Source organism: Rhinatrema bivittatum, chromosome 6, assembly GCF_901001135.1.
Source record: "Rhinatrema bivittatum chromosome 6, aRhiBiv1.1, whole genome shotgun sequence".
NCBI classification, from domain to species: domain Eukaryota; kingdom Metazoa; phylum Chordata; class Amphibia; order Gymnophiona; family Rhinatrematidae; genus Rhinatrema; species Rhinatrema bivittatum.
In genome coordinates this window covers 185,793,898-185,810,420 of record NC_042620.1, presented here as the reverse complement: position 1 = coordinate 185,810,420, position 16,523 = coordinate 185,793,898, and the positions used below count along the sequence as shown (strand labels likewise).

Below are 16,523 nucleotides of genomic sequence, written 5' to 3'. Positions count from 1 at the left end.
TGCTCTTACATTGTCTTTTCCTGCTATATGCAAGGCTGAGATAATCAGGAGATGTAGTTCGGCCCATTCCATAAGCTGATCTATCTCCTGCAATACTTGTTGCCTCTTGGTTCCTCTCTGCTGATTTATGTAAGACACAGTTGTTGCATTGTCAACATTATCTGGACCACTCGACCCTGCAGCCTGTCACTGAACTGCAAACATGTCAGCCGGACTACCCTGGCTTCCAAATGATTGATGTCCAGAGAGACGAATTTCAGATTAATCTAATTGATTTCTTTGATGGGGTGACTAGAGAACTGGATCAGGGAAGAGCGCTCGATATAATTTACTTGGATTTTAGTAAAGCTTTTGATACGGTCCCACACAGAAGACTCATCAACAAAATGAGAAGCTTGGGAGTCAGCTCCAAGGTGCTGGCATGGATTACAAACTGGTTGATGGATAGAAGACAATGGGTGATTGTAAATGGAACCTACTCTGAAGAGAAAATGGTGTAAAGTGGAGTGCCACAGGGATCGGTGTTGGGACCGGTTCTGTTCAACATGTTCGTGAGCGACATTGCGGAAGGATTAGAAGGTAAAGTTTGCCTATTTGCGGATGATACTAAGATCTACAACAGAGTGGACATGCCGGAAGGAGCACAGAGAATAAGATGGGATTTAAGGAAGATGGAAGAATGGTCGAACATATGGCAGCTCGGATTCAATGCCAAGAAATGCAGCGTCATGCATCTGGAGCATGGTAATCCAAAAGAACTATATGCGTTGGGGAATGAAAGGCTGAGGTGCACGGAGCAGGAAGAAAGACCTTGGGGTGATAGTGTCTAACAATCTGAAGTCAACGAAGCAGCATGACACGGCGATAGCCAAAGCCAGAAGAATGCTGGGCTGAATAGAGAGAGGAATTTCTAGTAAGAAAAGGAAAGTGATAATCCCCTTGTACAGGTCCTTGGTGAGGCCTCACCTGGAGTACTGTGTTCAGTTCTGGAGACCGTATCTCAAAGGAGACAGAGACAGCATGGAGGTGGTTCAGAGAAGGGTGACCAAAATGGTGGGTGGTCTCCATTGAATGACTTATGAGGAGAGGCTGAAGAACCTGAATATGTATACCCTGGAGGAGAGGAGGAGCAGGGGTGATATGATACAGACCTTCAGATACTTGAAAGGTTTTAATGATCCATGGTCGTCAACAAACCTTTTCCATTGGAAACAACTTAATAGAACTAGGGGTCACAATTTGAAACTCCAGGGAGGAAGACTTAGAACCAATGTCAGGAAATATGTCTTCACTGAGAGGGTGGTGGATGCCTGGAATGCTCTTCTGGAGAAAGTGGTGAAGACTAAAACTATGAAGGATTTCAAAGGGGCATGAGATAAACACTGTGGATCCCTAAAAGGCTAGAGGATGGGAATAAATAAAAAAGCTAAACTAGCATGGAGTGGCAGTTCCTACCTTGGGAAGCTTGCTGGGCAGACTAGCTGGACCATTTTGGATTTTTTCTGCTGTCATTACTATGTTACTATGACTCTTCTGCATCCCAGCACCTTTGTGCTGTCAGCTCCTGACAGTGAGCTCCCCAACCATGGAGGCTTGCATCCGTCATCAGTACTAGCCAGTCCGGTGGTGCCAGGGAAATTCCCTTCCTTAGATGATCCAGCTGTAGCCACCACTGCAATTGGGAGGAGACCTCCATCGGCAGATGGAGCCGAATCGAATAGTCTAGAGACTGCAGGTTCCACCAAGACAACAGGGAGCACTGAAGAGCATGCATATGTGTTCTCGCCCATGGTACCACTTCCAGGGGTGCCGCCAATAAACTAAGTACCTGCAGGTAGGACCATATGGTTGGGTGTAGAGTGTTTATCAATAGACGTGTTTATCAATAGATGTAGCTGTGCCATCAACTTCTGATAGGAGCTTCCGGCAAGAAAAACTTGCCCTGCTTCGTGTTGAACTGAATCCCAAGGTATTCCAACAACTGAGCAGGCTGAAGACTGCTTTTGACCGGGTTTACAACCCAGGTAAGCTTCTGCAATAGGGAGATCACCAGGAGGCTCTCCTCCAGCGACTTGGCTCGAATCAGCCAGTCGTCCAAATACGAGTGTATTGGATCCCATCCTCTCTCAATTCTGCCACAATTTCCACCATTACCTTGGAAAAGGTCCTCGGAGTGGTGGCCAGACCAAAAGACAATGCCCGAAACTGATCATGAACTGCGAACCGCAGAAAGTGTTGATGCTCTAGTTGAATGGGAATGTGAAGATACGCTTTGGACAGGACAAAGAGGTCAGAAATTCCCGACTGTATGGCCATTAATCACAGAGCGCAAGGCCTCCATGCTAAAATGCGTCATCCACAGATGATGGTCGACACTCTTGAGATCCAGGATGAGACAAAAGGATCCCTCTTTCTTTGGCACAACAAAATAAATTATCACTCCGTATTTTCTTGAGACATGGGCACCAGAATCATAGTCCTAAGTCTGAGGAGCTTTTCCAATGTATGCTCCATTGACTGCTTCTGCAGGGAGTGACAGGGAGAGACAATGAACACGTCCCGAGGAATACTGTGAAACTCCAGTGCATATCCTTCTCGTATCACCTCCAGGATCCATTGATCCGATGTGATCTCAACCCACCTCTGATAGAAGAGAGAGAGGCTTCCTCCTATCTCCTGCTCCTGGGGGTGGGTCAGCAAACCTTCATTGGGAGGCTTGGAAGGATCCACTCCCTGAGCCTAAGCACCTTCTGGGCTGTCTGAGATGAAAGGACTAAGACCTACCAAAAGGTTGAGTCTTCTGAAAGGTCGCTTCTCTATAGGGTCGAAAACGCTTGGATCCCATAGCACGACCTCTCAAGGTAAAGAAGCGTGGTGACTGCTTCTTATCCTCCAGTAATCGAGGAACCGGTGATTCACCCCACTTACTGGAAAGTTTCTCCAACTCACTCCCAAACAAGAACAAGTCTTGAAAGGGCAATTTCGTGAGGTTAGCCTTGGAAGTCGCATGGGCTTACCAATTTCTCAGCCATAACTGAAGCCTGGCTGTTATTATCAAAGCCACCCCTCTGGCTGAGGTGTAGACCAAACTGTAGCCTACATCTGCCAAGAAAGCGGCCGCTGGCTCCTTTAACTGCTCTGGAATTCACCCCAGAGTCATCAATCTCTTGAGAGAGAAGTAAACAAGAGTGAGCCACCAGGGAACAACAAGAAGCTATTTGCAAAGTCAATGCCACTGCTTCAAATGCCTGCTTAAGGATAGTTTCAATACTCCTATCATATACATCTTTCAAGGCCGCTCCTCTCTCCATAGGGATAGTCATCTGCTTGGAGATTGCTCATACAAGTACATCAACCATCAGAAAACGTAAATGCTCTCTTACCACCAGATCCAGAGGGTACAGGCCTTTCAAAATCCAACCTCCTTTGAAATTAGCCTCTGAGGCACCCCACTCAAGATCAATCAATTCTTGAATGGTCTCCATCACAAGAAAAAAACAAGAGGCTTTACGCAAAGAAACCAAAATGAAATTCTTCTTTGGCTCAGACATGGAATCTGCCCCAGGTATTCCCAGCATTTTCAAGGTCTGGGAAATCAGGGCTGCCAGTTCATGTCTATGGAAGAACCGTAGCATAGTCCTATACAGTTCTAATCCTGGAGGAATTTCATCATCCTCAAGAGAGCCAGGATCAGCATCATTATACGTGCCATCCGGTTCTCTATTGGGCAGTCCCACTACTGCTCTAGGAGTACTCTGGCACTTACCAGTAGGTCCAGGCAAGTTTTGCACTTGCAACTCTGCCCTGGGAGCATTGGATGGGGTTGAGGACTGTTGAATATGGAGGCAAAGAAGACACTTCAGGCAGCTTTCATGGCAGGCAGGTCAAAAGGACTTGAGCACAATCCAGCGCTCTCTTTTATTGTACATTCATACAAAGGCAGATGATGTGTCATTACATGATTGGCTACTTTCCCCATAGCAACAGACGAGTCCCTACACTATTGGCTTTGGCTCAGGGGGTGTGCACGGATCATCTCATTGGCTGCTGAAATCTATACCTCCTGACTTTGTCCTGCCTCTGACTAGGGAACACCCAGCCCCTCCCCCAGGAATTCAGGGCAGTCAGGTATCCTTTCCTAGGCAGAGAGGCTTAAGCACAAGTGATGCTTCAGGCAAGGCCAGGGAGAAGGGAAGTTAGTGTTTAACCCCCAAATTGGCCTGCTGGCAAAGCTTATATTTCCCACAAGGACTGCACCTTAAGAAAGAATTTTTCCAGGGATTGCAATCCTACCTATGAAAATGTAGAAGTATTCAGACCAGGAGGTACCCGAGGCGTACTCTCTAGACTGCTTTCCCCTGCTGAAGAACCAGTTAGGGAAGGTCCAAAATCAGGCGGCTCACCTGAAAATTCTTTACCCAGACCTATATCCGACTGGGAAGAACCAGACTTAGTGAAATCAGAGGTAGATAATTCTCCCTGAGCTTCCAAACAGTGCTGGCACAAGTCAGCGGGCATTCCTGGTTGAGATGCCCAAATATGACAGGCAATGCAAAGAGAAAGGCACTTAGGTTTCTTAGATATAGGTGCCATTAGACCAGCAGTGCTCTAATTGGCAGCTGGAAGCATGAGTCTAGCTGTTTGTTTTTATTCTAGGCATCCAAAAATTAGGTGTCCAACACGTAGGCAGCCTAATGCCTAGGCATCCAAGATTTAGGTGCTGTAAAAAATTAAGCGCGCGGAGGAAGTGACGTCACCAGCTCGAATGGCCGCTTGATCCTCGAGCTCCGGGCCAAAGAATTTAATATCCCATCTATCAATGGTAATCCGCCACTAATATATATATATATATATATATATATATATATATTGAAAACGCTGTGATTTGGCTGCTGTGAGTGAAATATGTTGGTGCGAAAGAAAATCGCAGAGCTGCAGCAATTTTCGTTTGAGGCAGCACTGGAGAAACACGATCCAGGCCTATGCGAGGGGGAGCCTGGAGGCTCACGACCTGCTCCTCTCCCCCCCCCCCCCCAGAAATTGACCCCGTTATCACCCGGGATGATTTTTGTAGCTGGTTCTGGGAGATAAAGGATGGCATGGGGTCCCTGAAGGAAGAACTGAGAGCAATTGCGGGGGAAATGAGGCGCGAATGTGCAATTCTAGGGGACCGAGTGGATACTCTGGAAATGCAATTAAGTGACCAGGAGACAGCAACTGCGGTGAATCAGCGAGGCCTCCTTCAAGTCAAACAGGACATTGCAGATCAGCAAGCCTGGTTAGAAGACCTGGAAAATCATTCCAGGTGAGTAAATATGAGAATCAGAGGAGTCCCTGAAGGGGAAACATACTTGGACTGTGATAAGATTGTTAAAGAAATATGCCTTCTCATACTTGCTGATCCCAATACCACTGATTCAGAACAGCCTCCCAGTATTAAACTCGAGAAAGCTCACAGGGCATTAGCCAGGCCCAGAGGAAATGCTCCGAGGGATATAGTGGTATGCTTTCATGAATATGCTTTAAAAGAACAGATTATGTGCAAAGCAAGACAAATGAAGAATGGCATGGAGAAAAAATTGAGATTTTCCAAGACCTTTCTGCTATCACGATTAGGAAAAGACGGGAAGTTCTACAACTTTTGAGGGAGAATAACCACCGATATAAATGGCTCTTCCTGTTCGGATTGCAATTTACGATTCAAGGTGTGACTAATAAGGTGAAATTGGTGCAGGAAGCAGAGGAACCTTTACATGTGGCGGGTCTACTGAAGCCTGGGAATGCTGCGGTTGGTATTATACCCTCACATTTGGCCGGAGAAAAATCCCAGTGTTGGCAACGTGTCCAGCATGGTGGCAAGCGCCTTCGCAGACAATCAGGAGGTTCATCTCCAGCGGGGGACTCCAACACTTGAAGAGTTACGAGACTTTTTTGTTGCCATATCTTTTGTGCATTTTTTATTTTTTTTCTCTCACTGTTGGCTTTAATACTGCTGAGCTAATCAAGCAGTTGCAGTAGCAGTCAAAGTTGGTAGTTTACTAAGTTTATTCTTCATATAGCATGTTATAAGGGAATTCAATGTCTTTACTGTCTGTCCTGAGGCCCCTGGCTATGGGGGGATGGGGATGATATGAATATCTGAGCATTTTGTGTAATGTCAGTCCACTGCTCCAGCAATGGGGCTCTTGGGGTAGGGGGGGGGGAGGGGGAGGGGGGCTCAATGGGAAGATGCTGGGCTGGTAATTAGAGTTGAATTCTTAGGGATACTAATGTGCATTGGGGTGACTGGCTGAGTCGTGATGGGAAAAATCTTACAGCAGCTATACCGGATAAATGTCTGTCAAACTGGACTGAATCTCAGTGGGTCGTCTCTGTTTGGGGAGGAAGAAGAATAGCATCTGTGTTTCCACAACCCAATGGGTGACCTTAAAATATGCTCCTGGAATGTTAAGGGGCTGAATTCAGGTTTTAAGAGAAAATGTTTACTTTGGGATGCTCTCAGGGATAAAGTAGGCATCCTTTTATGTCAGGAAACCCACATGAAGGGGAGATATGAAAAATTGATGATGTCTCATCATTTCCCTAAGCAATACTTTTCTGCTGCCACCAAAGATAATAAATATGGGGGGGGGGGGGGGGGGGGGGGGGGGGGGGGGGGGGGGGGGGGGAGAGATTCTCTTCTCCAAGGCTATTACTGTGAACGTAATCTCAGTTCTCCATGATACAGCAGGGCGATATCTCATCTTGAACTTTGTTAGATAAATCTTTATATACATTGGTGAATATATATGTGAAAATTCTGGGCAAGGACAGTTTATAAGGAAATTATCGGCCACTATGAAAAACTGGGTTGAGGGGACTTCTTATCATTGGGGGGGGGGATTTTAATATGACCAGATATCCTTTCTTAGAATCCAGTGGAGGCAGCGGGGGTTGTTACAGCTCCCACAGGAAGAGCTTTAATTTGTTTATGAGGAGTGGAACCTCCTAGATGTCACGGAGCGAAATTACACCTTCTTTTCCAAACCCCATCAATCCTATTCACGAATTGATTTCTTTTTAGTAGAAAAATCTCTGTTTAATAAGGTCTGGGAAGCCGAGATAGCCCCAATCATGTGGTCTGATCATGCAGCCATATGGATTTTGGTTAAAAGCTTGGGTTTGCAGACGAGGGAAAAATTTTGGAGATTAAATGAGAGTATATTAAATGATCGGGATTATTGCACGCTCATAGAACAAGAGATGTCCCAATATTTGTTGGAAAATGACACTGGGGAGGTGACAGAAGTAAGGTGTGTGAATTCCCAGACTTGATGCAGAAATATAATCTGCTTCCTTCTGATTACTTCTTTTACTGTCAGATACGGTCTTATATGTCACAGAGACAGATTAAGGAAGATTTGGGTAAGGGTAGAACTTTATTTGAGGGGTTTTGCGATCACTCTAAGATGAAAAAGCTTATTTCTCGGATTTATACCCTCTCAAATGGACCAACACAGACCACACCATTACATATCAGGGCTTGGGAGGCCGACCTGGGGACGAATCTGACTCATACACAACTTTCAAAATGTTTCCTTTCCATTAGGTGCAGCTCAGTCTCAGCATCCCTGATAGAACACGGGTACAAGATGCTTTACCGGTGGTATATCACTCCGATTAAGCTGCATCGGATGTATAGCAGTGTGTCTGCCCAATGCTGGAGAGTATGTGGTAGCTTAGGAACTTACATTCATATGTGGTGGGAGTGTCCTAAATTGGCTCCTTATTGGGAGGCAGTTATACAGTTGATCTCAGAGGTGGCAGATGCACGAGTTAGTAGGGAACCAGCCTTTTTTCTTCTTAATATTTCATTGGCACCGGTAAAGTATCCACACAATTATATTATTCGCCAAATAATACTGGCAGCTAGAATGGAAATCACGTACCTTTGGAAACAGGCTGAGCCACCACATATACGTCAGGTACACCGGAGATTATCTAAGATCTGCTACTTGAACAAACTCACCGCTACTCGACATCACCAGGTGGTGAAATTTACTGATCATTGGCAACCCTGGGAAACTTGGCAAACTCAACATTTCGCTACCACATCAGCACTGGGTTAAGGGAGGGGGGATGCGGGTGGGGTTTAAGTAAATAAAGACAAACGTGTTCTGGTCTTTATCGCTGAGCAAGTTTTATTGTACATTGTGGTGATTCATTTACTTGTACGGCTGTTTACAATGTTGTATATTTTTTGTTCAATGAGGTATCACTGTTTCCAAATTTGTGACCCTATTATTTATAATTGTACAATGTTCTTTAAAATCATATATTAAAAAAAAAAAAAAAAGTTAAGCGCGCAACATTCAATTTGTGCACACAGGAAAGCGGATGGCCACTTAAGACACTGCTTAACTTGAATGCACAGACTACTAGGACTGCCTAAGCGTCCAAAAACTGGATGCACAACTTGGACAAACAGCTAGACCCACACATCAAACAGACAATCCTATAGAGGGCAGCCTAAAGAAAGCGCACAAAACTCTGTTGAGGTCTACCATGTGGCATGCAGCGAAAAAGCCTCAGAGCGGGGGTCAAGCCTACAGAGGCTGCTCACGTCCCTCGACCTCCCATGAAGCGGGATGAATGTTGGAATGGCGCGCTGAGCACGGAGACCGGGGGAAGGAGGAAGCCCTACAACAAATACCCTCCTCCTTTGTCTGGTTTTGGGTTTTTTTTTTAAACTTACATGAGCTCAGCCTTACCTGTCTGAGTACTGAGATGGTCTCCGGCTGCAGTGGGGGGGGGGGGGGGGGGGCCATTTGCCATCACCACTGCGCTCGGCTTCCTGAACTCATTGCCTTTCAGCTGCTTAACAGCTAAGTTCATGCCAACTGAAAAAGCAGTTACCGGACCAAGGCACTCATCTGAGGGATCACAGAAATCACCTCGGGAATTCTCAACTGGGGGAGGGACCTTTTGGTATCACCGCAGCAGAGCGGGGCAAATTTATTTTCCTTATTTCTCCTTTTTTAAATCAAAGCAATCCCCAAGTAAGGAGATGCACACATCCACAATCTGCTGGAGACAGAGAATACTGGCAGGCTGATGTCACTACAGAGGTATATATACTGTGATGTCAGTTTGCTCTGTCTCCATCTGATGGTAGAGGTGCAAAACCCACTTGTTCTGAATTCATCTGACTGGACACTAAGAAACTAACCTTGGTTCTCCATTAAGAAAGTCACTACTATGTACCGTAAATGTTTCTCAGGAATCTAATATGTAATCTCAGCATTTGTTCTTTTACAAAACTGACACTCACCTCTCCATATACACACATACTTGGATAATGAATGTAAGCTATGAGAATAAATCCAGAATGCTTTTCCAGAATCATTTTTCACTCTCAACTTGTCAATACCGCTTCTCTACTACTTTGAAAGAAATTCAAATGCCTTACTCTATACTTCCAAATCTTGTATCTGGTTGCCCTACCTTATGTTAGTCTTTAGCTCTTACTGTGCCCCTCTCTGCCCTCTTTGTCCTTGCAGCACATTCCTGTTTCTCTGCCTTTGGGTTCTCACCCTGCTCGTCTGTCTACAAGCCCCTCTCACTTCAAATCACCTCACACACCTCAGTATTGAAATTATCAGTGTTATATTGTATATCACCATGACCTTTGGAATGGCAACCAACCAATAAATAAATAAATAAATAAATAGCCCTCTGCTTCACTGCAGCCTTTGCGAAGTCCCCCTGACTTTACCTTCGTTTCATGTCTTGTCCATCGCTCAGACTAGAAGCAGTGGGTTAGAGTTCTGCACTCCTTGGTGCTGGTCTTTTCATCATTTCTTAGTCTGTACTTCTCTTTTGCCTATTGAATTCTGAATCCCTGTATGTGGACATAACTGTGTACACTGATGGTGTTTTATCAACAGCCACTGGTGGGCCATAAAATAAGTGATGCGACAGGGAAGTGTCTCCCTCCTCTCTTCATTTACCCAAAACCCTGTCATTTTCCCTCCCTCTTTATTTCTTCTTTAGTGGCAACTAATTGTACCTCTGGCTCACTGACAGTACGACTCTGTCCTTTCCCCTCTTTTCTGAGCCACAAGCCAGCTGCAGAATGAGTTCAGCTCCTCCCAGCTAAGCAGTTTCTGGCAGCTGCATCTTTAGCTGTCCTTCTCCACTCTTTAGAAAACACTCCCTCCCCATATAAATACATATAATCTCACTACTAAAGAGAAGGCGCATTACAAAATATAATGGTAAAATATCCAAAGATGTATTCCAACCGAAAACTCCCATAAAAACAAAACAAATTAAGTAAACTCACACGCCCATCCAACAAGCCAAATAATTTTTAAAAACCCAGCAAAATTTAAAAAATAGCATCCTGATAAAAGAATAGAAATGATCTTCATATAAAAATTTCATTTGCTACCCAGTTTAATATCTCAGTCACTGACTGCTGCTGGATCTACATTTTAGCTTGGCACTTTTCATCCTGAAATTTGAGCTTCCATCTTAATCGGAACCAGTCTTACTGGGTTATGATGCTATGAGCCTTCACTCGCAATTACCTGGGGATATTTTCCCTAGTTTTTCGTCCCTTCCTGATTAACTGAACCCAATCACTGCTGTCTGTGACAGTACTTGCCCAGGAGCCAAGCACCAGGCTGCCTTCTAGAACACCCTGCATAAGTGGGCCCCCAAAATCCAACATTAGGTGTCACTGTTCTGTAATGATTGAGACACTCTCATCCTAAAGGCTGTGGGTGCTGCTTCTGTATCATCCTCAATTCCAATCAACTTAGGGAGTGGAACATCTGACTCAGGAATTGAAGCCAGATCTTCTGCATGGCATTGTGCAACACTTCCACTGAGGCAGCCCTTTTTATGATTGTTCATGCTTACCGTGCTGGACAGGTGGCTTTGTACATTTGGGAAGATGTGCTCTCCTGCTCGTTGGATTTCTTTGGCTGTGTGCCCTTTCTCCTGGGACCGTACTGGCACTCCATCACTATAGCTCTGCTTCCTGAGGGTAAAATATAACCAGTCCATTACTGATGTCATGCTAAAATTTTAGCTGTTACAGTCAGGTCATAAATGAAATGCAGACAAACAAGAGAGGTTTGAATGATTTCCATGGTTTTATTTATTTCCCTATTTACTAACCACTTCTCCTCTCAGGCTACAAAGTGTACAATAGGAAACAATATAATTAAAATAAATTGCAAACATAATACAAATAGCGTGACATAAAAATACAGCGTGAGTTTTGGAATATTCTATAAAAGATTTTGTAAGAAATGTGTTAAACACCTTTACTAGTTTTGTGTCTGTATGGTTAAGAAATCATATTCACTTTGGCACAAGAAAATAAAAGTGGGGTTTTTTTGGAGCATCTTAGGGACACTTTATAAAATGTTATACCAACTATTTACAATTTTCTTATTGAAAAAAACAAGTAATTTGTATATATGCATTATCAAAGTTTCAATAAAATAGCCTGAAGGAAAATTGATCCTTACCTGCTAATTTTCATTCCTGTAGTCCCACAGATCAGTCCAGACAGCTGGGTTTTGCTTCCCCTCCAGCAGATGGAGATAGAGAAGTTTTTGACTGATACTGCCACTTAAGCTGAGATGCCACCTGCAGTCCATCAGTACTGAACTATACCTAAGCCAGATGAATAATAAACACTAAAAATATACAATATACAAAAGAATAATAATAAAAACTAAAAATATACAATTTCCCCCCAACTGAGCAGAGGGAAGAAGAAAACCTTGTAGATTCAGTAAGAACTCTTGTAAGAACTTTTGCCAGGACAACACACCTGCGTGGGACCAGAACCTGAAGCCAAACAATGATTGAGCGGACTCTCAAATTCCCCTATGCCAACATGTGCGGGAGTCTGCACTGATCCGTGGTACTAAAGGAACGAAAATTAGCAGGGAAGGACTAATTTTCTTTTCCCTGTACATACCTTGATCAGTCCAGACAGCTGGGATGTACCAAAACTTCCCTACACTGCTTGGGACCCTAAGAGTCCCGCTCAAAGCACACTGTTGCCAAAACCCTCCCGTTTCAGGGGCCTGATCATCAAGACGGTAGTGTCTGGCAAACGCGTGCAACGACTTCCAAGTAGCCACCCTACAGATCTCCTGTGATGAAACCTGTTGACACAGTCCAAGAGGCCGCTTGTGACCGGCACCGGCCATCCCTTAAGAATGTACACAGAACTGATAGCCTCCTTCAACCACCGAGCAATAGTGGCCCTAGATACCTTATATGCCTTTGTCTGGGGCTGCTCCACAGGACAAAGATGATCTGTCAGACGGAAACTGTTAGTAGCCTCCAAGTAATGCAACAGCGCCCGCCTCACGTCCAACCTCCGCAAATCCCTGGACTGGGGAGTAGGAGGATTCAAATCTGGGAAGAAAGGGAGCTCCACAGACTGATTCAAATGAAAAGATAACAACTCCAGAGAAACCTCGGCAATATAAAATGCCAAAAATTTTTATTACATGTGCAACATTTTAATACATAAATTGTATACATCCAGACTTTGTGTGAGACTCTTATACATCTATAATTAATTAAAATTAAACCAATACATCCATTTCTTAACCATTATACATTACCATTTCTTAACCATTATACATACACATATACTACATTCACACCATTCACACATAGTGTGAATGTAGTATATGTGTATGTATAATGGTTAAGAAATGTATGTATTGGTTTAATTTTAATTAATTATAGATGTATAAGAGTCTCACACAAAGTCTGGATGTATACAATTTATGTATTAAAATGTTGCACATGTAATAAAAATTTTTTGGCATTTTATATTGCCGAGGTTCCTCTGGAGTTGTGATCTAGTTTAGATATTAGACAGAGGTATTGCACGAGTATTGTGTATCAAATGAAAAGATGTCACCATCTTAGGCAGAAATGAGGGAACCGTTCTCAAGGACACCCCTGAATCCATAATCCTCAAGTAGAGTTCTCTACAGGATAAGGTCTGAAGCTCCGACACCCGCCGAGCTGAGGAGATAGCCACTAGAAAGATCATCTTCAAAGTAAGATCCTTTAATGTCGCGCACTTTAAAGGCTCAAACGGAGATGCACACATGGCCTTCAAAACCAGATTGAGGCTCCAGGAAGGACAAGGACTCCGGACGGGAGGATGTAAATATTTCACCCCATGAAGGAAGCGGACTACATCTGGATGGGCCACCAAGCAACCTCTGCGCACTGTACCCTGAAGGCAACCTAGAGTTGCTACTTGAACTCTAAGGGAATTAAAGAACAAACCTTTAACCAGGCCATCCTGCAAAAAGGCCAGATCTTCACAGAAGCATAGGTGGGGTCCACCCTATGATCCATGAACCAAGACTCAAAAACACCCCACACCTTGACATACACCAGGGAAGTAGAGGTTTTACGGGCCTGCAAGACAGTAGTAAAGACTGCATCAGAATAACCCTTATTCCTTAGGCGCTCCCTCTCAAAAGCCAGGCCGCTAGACAAAAGCGACCTGCCCCTTCCAAACAAATGGGGCCTTGACACAGGAGATTCGGCAGGGGCGGAAAATGCAAGGGGCCGTCTGACACTAGGTTCACCAGGTCTGCAAACCACGGATGCCTCACCCATTCCGATGCCACGAGGATTATGTCTCCTCGGTGGGCCTCTACCCGGAACACCATCTTGCCGATTAGGGGCCATGGCGGAAACACATACAGCAAAACATTCAACAGCAAAGGGAGGACTAGAGGTCCACCCCTTCTGCTCCTGTCTCCCAACACTGACTGAAGAACCACAGGGCCTTGGTGTTGCAAAAAGTTGTCATCAAGTCCAAGTAGAGCTGGCCTCACCTGTTGCATACAAAGCAAAAAGCTTCCTCTGAAAGCTCCCACTCCCTGGGATCCAGCTGGTGACGGCTCAAGAAGTCCGCCTGAACGCTGTCAGATCCTGCAATACGAGAAGCTGCTATCCTCTCCAGATGCAGTTCCACCCAGCTGATCAACTCCCGGATTTCCAGGCAACTGCTCGGCTCTTGGTGCCTCCCTGGCGATTTATGAAGGCCACGGTTGTCGCATTGTCCAACAGGATACAGACTGATCTTCCCTTCACCAGGGAGAGGAGGGCCGGTAGAGCAAGTCATATGGCTCTGATTTCCAACCGGTTGATGGACCATGAGGACTCCGTCATTAACCAATGGCCCTTGACTGATCTGTTCTGGCAAACTGCACCCCACCCGGAGAGGCTGGCATCGGTGGTCACCACCGTTCAAGCGGGAGCTTCCAGGTCTACCCCTCGGCAAAGCTTGTCCGGGGTGAGCTACCAGGAAAAACTGGACCTCGCATATTCTATAAGCGGAAGCTGTAGCTGAAACTGCTCGGTGATCGGATCCCAATCGGATAGTAAGACCGATTGAAGAGGCCTCATATGAGCAAAGGCCCATGGGACTAACTCCATGGTGGATGCTATTGATCCGTGAACTTGCAGGTAATCCCAGACCCTGGGCATGCGCATGTCCAACAGCAAGCAAACCTGAGCTTCCAATTCGAGGATCCACTCCTCTGTGAGAAACACCTTGCCCAACTTTGTGTTGAAGAGGGCTCCCGAGAACTCTAGGGTCTGGGAAGGAACCAGATGATTCTTGGCTGAATTGACTATCCACCCCAGGGAACTCAAGAGGGACAGGACACAATCCATCAACACCCGACAAAGGGACTCTGACTTCACTCGAATCAACCAGTCATCCAAATAAGGGTGCACCTGAACTCCCTCCTTCTGGAGGGCAGCTGCCACCATGACCATCACCTTGGTAAAGGTCCTGGGTGCTGTTGCGAGGCTGAAAGGCAGGGCACAAAACTGGAAATGTTCCTCTAGGAGCCCGTGACAGGGATGGTCGTCTTCTTAGTGACTGTGGACTCAGCAGCATCCACCTTCGGAATCCTGAGAAGATCCAGCGCCTCTTCCAGAAGTGGATATAGCTTGTCCATGGTTCTACTCACCTTCAAGCCTGCGTCTGGAGTATCCCACTCCCTGAAGAGCAGGGAAGTGACAGACATGTGAAAAGGAAAGGACGTGGTCAGACCTCGGAGGCCCAACATAACTCAATCCACAGCTCCTAATGCCATACCTTCCTGGGGGACCTCGATGCCCAGCTCTTCAAGAACTGCAAGAATCAGGGGGGCCAGCTCCTCTGCATGGAACAAACGCACCACCCTGAGGTCATCTCCGGCAAGCCCCTGAGCATCTGACTGGGCCCAATCAGGGTCCTGGTGCCCCCCATCGCCAAGCCCCTCTGGTGGAACCGATGCTAGTGTGCTAACGGGAGTTGAATCACTCACGGGCAGGGATGCCATTGACCTGACAGGCCTGCCCACTTTGAAAGCCTCTGCAACATCAGGGGCTCCAGGCCTCGAGGGAACTGCAGGCACAGGATCCTCCTGTTGCTGCCTCTTGGCAGCTCCGACAGGAGGCTGCTTATGGCCTCAGCGCTTGGAAGAGCACCTAGACTTAAAAACCTTGTGCAAGAAATGCACGAAATCAGAGGAAATTGAGGTCGAGGAATCTGAGCCCTTTCCAGGCTCCTCCTCAGATGAAAAGTCCTCAGCTGCCACAACGCGGCCTACCCCCAGAGGCATCCGTTTGCAGCGACAAAGAGGGAGGGTAATCCCCCTCCTTCCCTGTGGGCTGCGTGAACGCGGCCAAAATGGCCTCCGCTCCCACGCTAAGCAACTAAGCGGGAACGGGTCTCCCAAGGGCTTCTGCGCCAAAGGAAGCCTCCCAGACTCCATGCTCGATAACTGCTTCCCCCTTGCGGCTGAACTGGAGGGTCCCTCCCCACCAGGGAGGCACTCAGAACACAGGCTGTCGCGGAAAAGGCATGTGCGGCATGGCTGCCAAGTTCCGTGGTAGAGGAGATGGGCAGAAGGGGGCACCAATGCATAAAGAAAAAGGAAGGGGGACTATCCGAAGCCGGGACGTGCAGAGCCTATCTGCGTGAAGAATTTTCTTCAAGAGCTGTTTTGTTTTTTTTTTAAACTCTATGTTCAACTATAGGTTCCTACCGTCCCCTAGCAGGGTGAATGAGCTTGGCTTCCCGGTGTCAACCCTGGTGGCTGCCTGAGGTGGGGGACGAGCTACACTGTCTCTGATCCTCTGCTCAAGTGCCTCTAATACTAGCGGGGATGGTCCCACTGGGACCTAGCAACCCCCTGGGAGGCTGTAGACTCTTCTAACAAACAGGCCGATACAGTACAGTGCGCACTGTTAACCCGCGATTGGACGCGCTATTACCCCTTATCAACCCCCCCCCCCCCCCCCGAACCTAAAAGGGCCCGCAACATGCAAATGCATGTTGATGGCCCTATTAGGTATTCCCGCGCGATTCAGAAAGCAAAATGTGCAGCCAAGCCGCACATTTTACTTTCAGAAATTAGCGTCTACCCAAAGGTAGGTGTTAATTTCTCCGGGCACCGGGAAAGTGCACAGAAAAGCAGTAA

At 46.2% G+C, this 16,523-nt stretch overlaps 1 protein-coding gene across 5 annotated transcripts in view; it reads right to left on the bottom strand.

Annotated features, from left to right (window-relative positions):
- Positions 1-16,523, bottom strand: part of CARF (calcium responsive transcription factor) — a 435,125-nt gene that overhangs the window by 312,526 nt on the left and 106,076 nt on the right. For all 5 annotated transcript variants that reach the window (XM_029606288.1, XM_029606289.1, XM_029606290.1 and 2 more), the window contains one exon: positions 10,906-11,026. In XM_029606288.1, the coding sequence (XP_029462148.1) occupies positions 10,906-11,026 (121 nt within the window). The remainder of the gene's footprint in view (positions 1-10,905; positions 11,027-16,523) is intronic.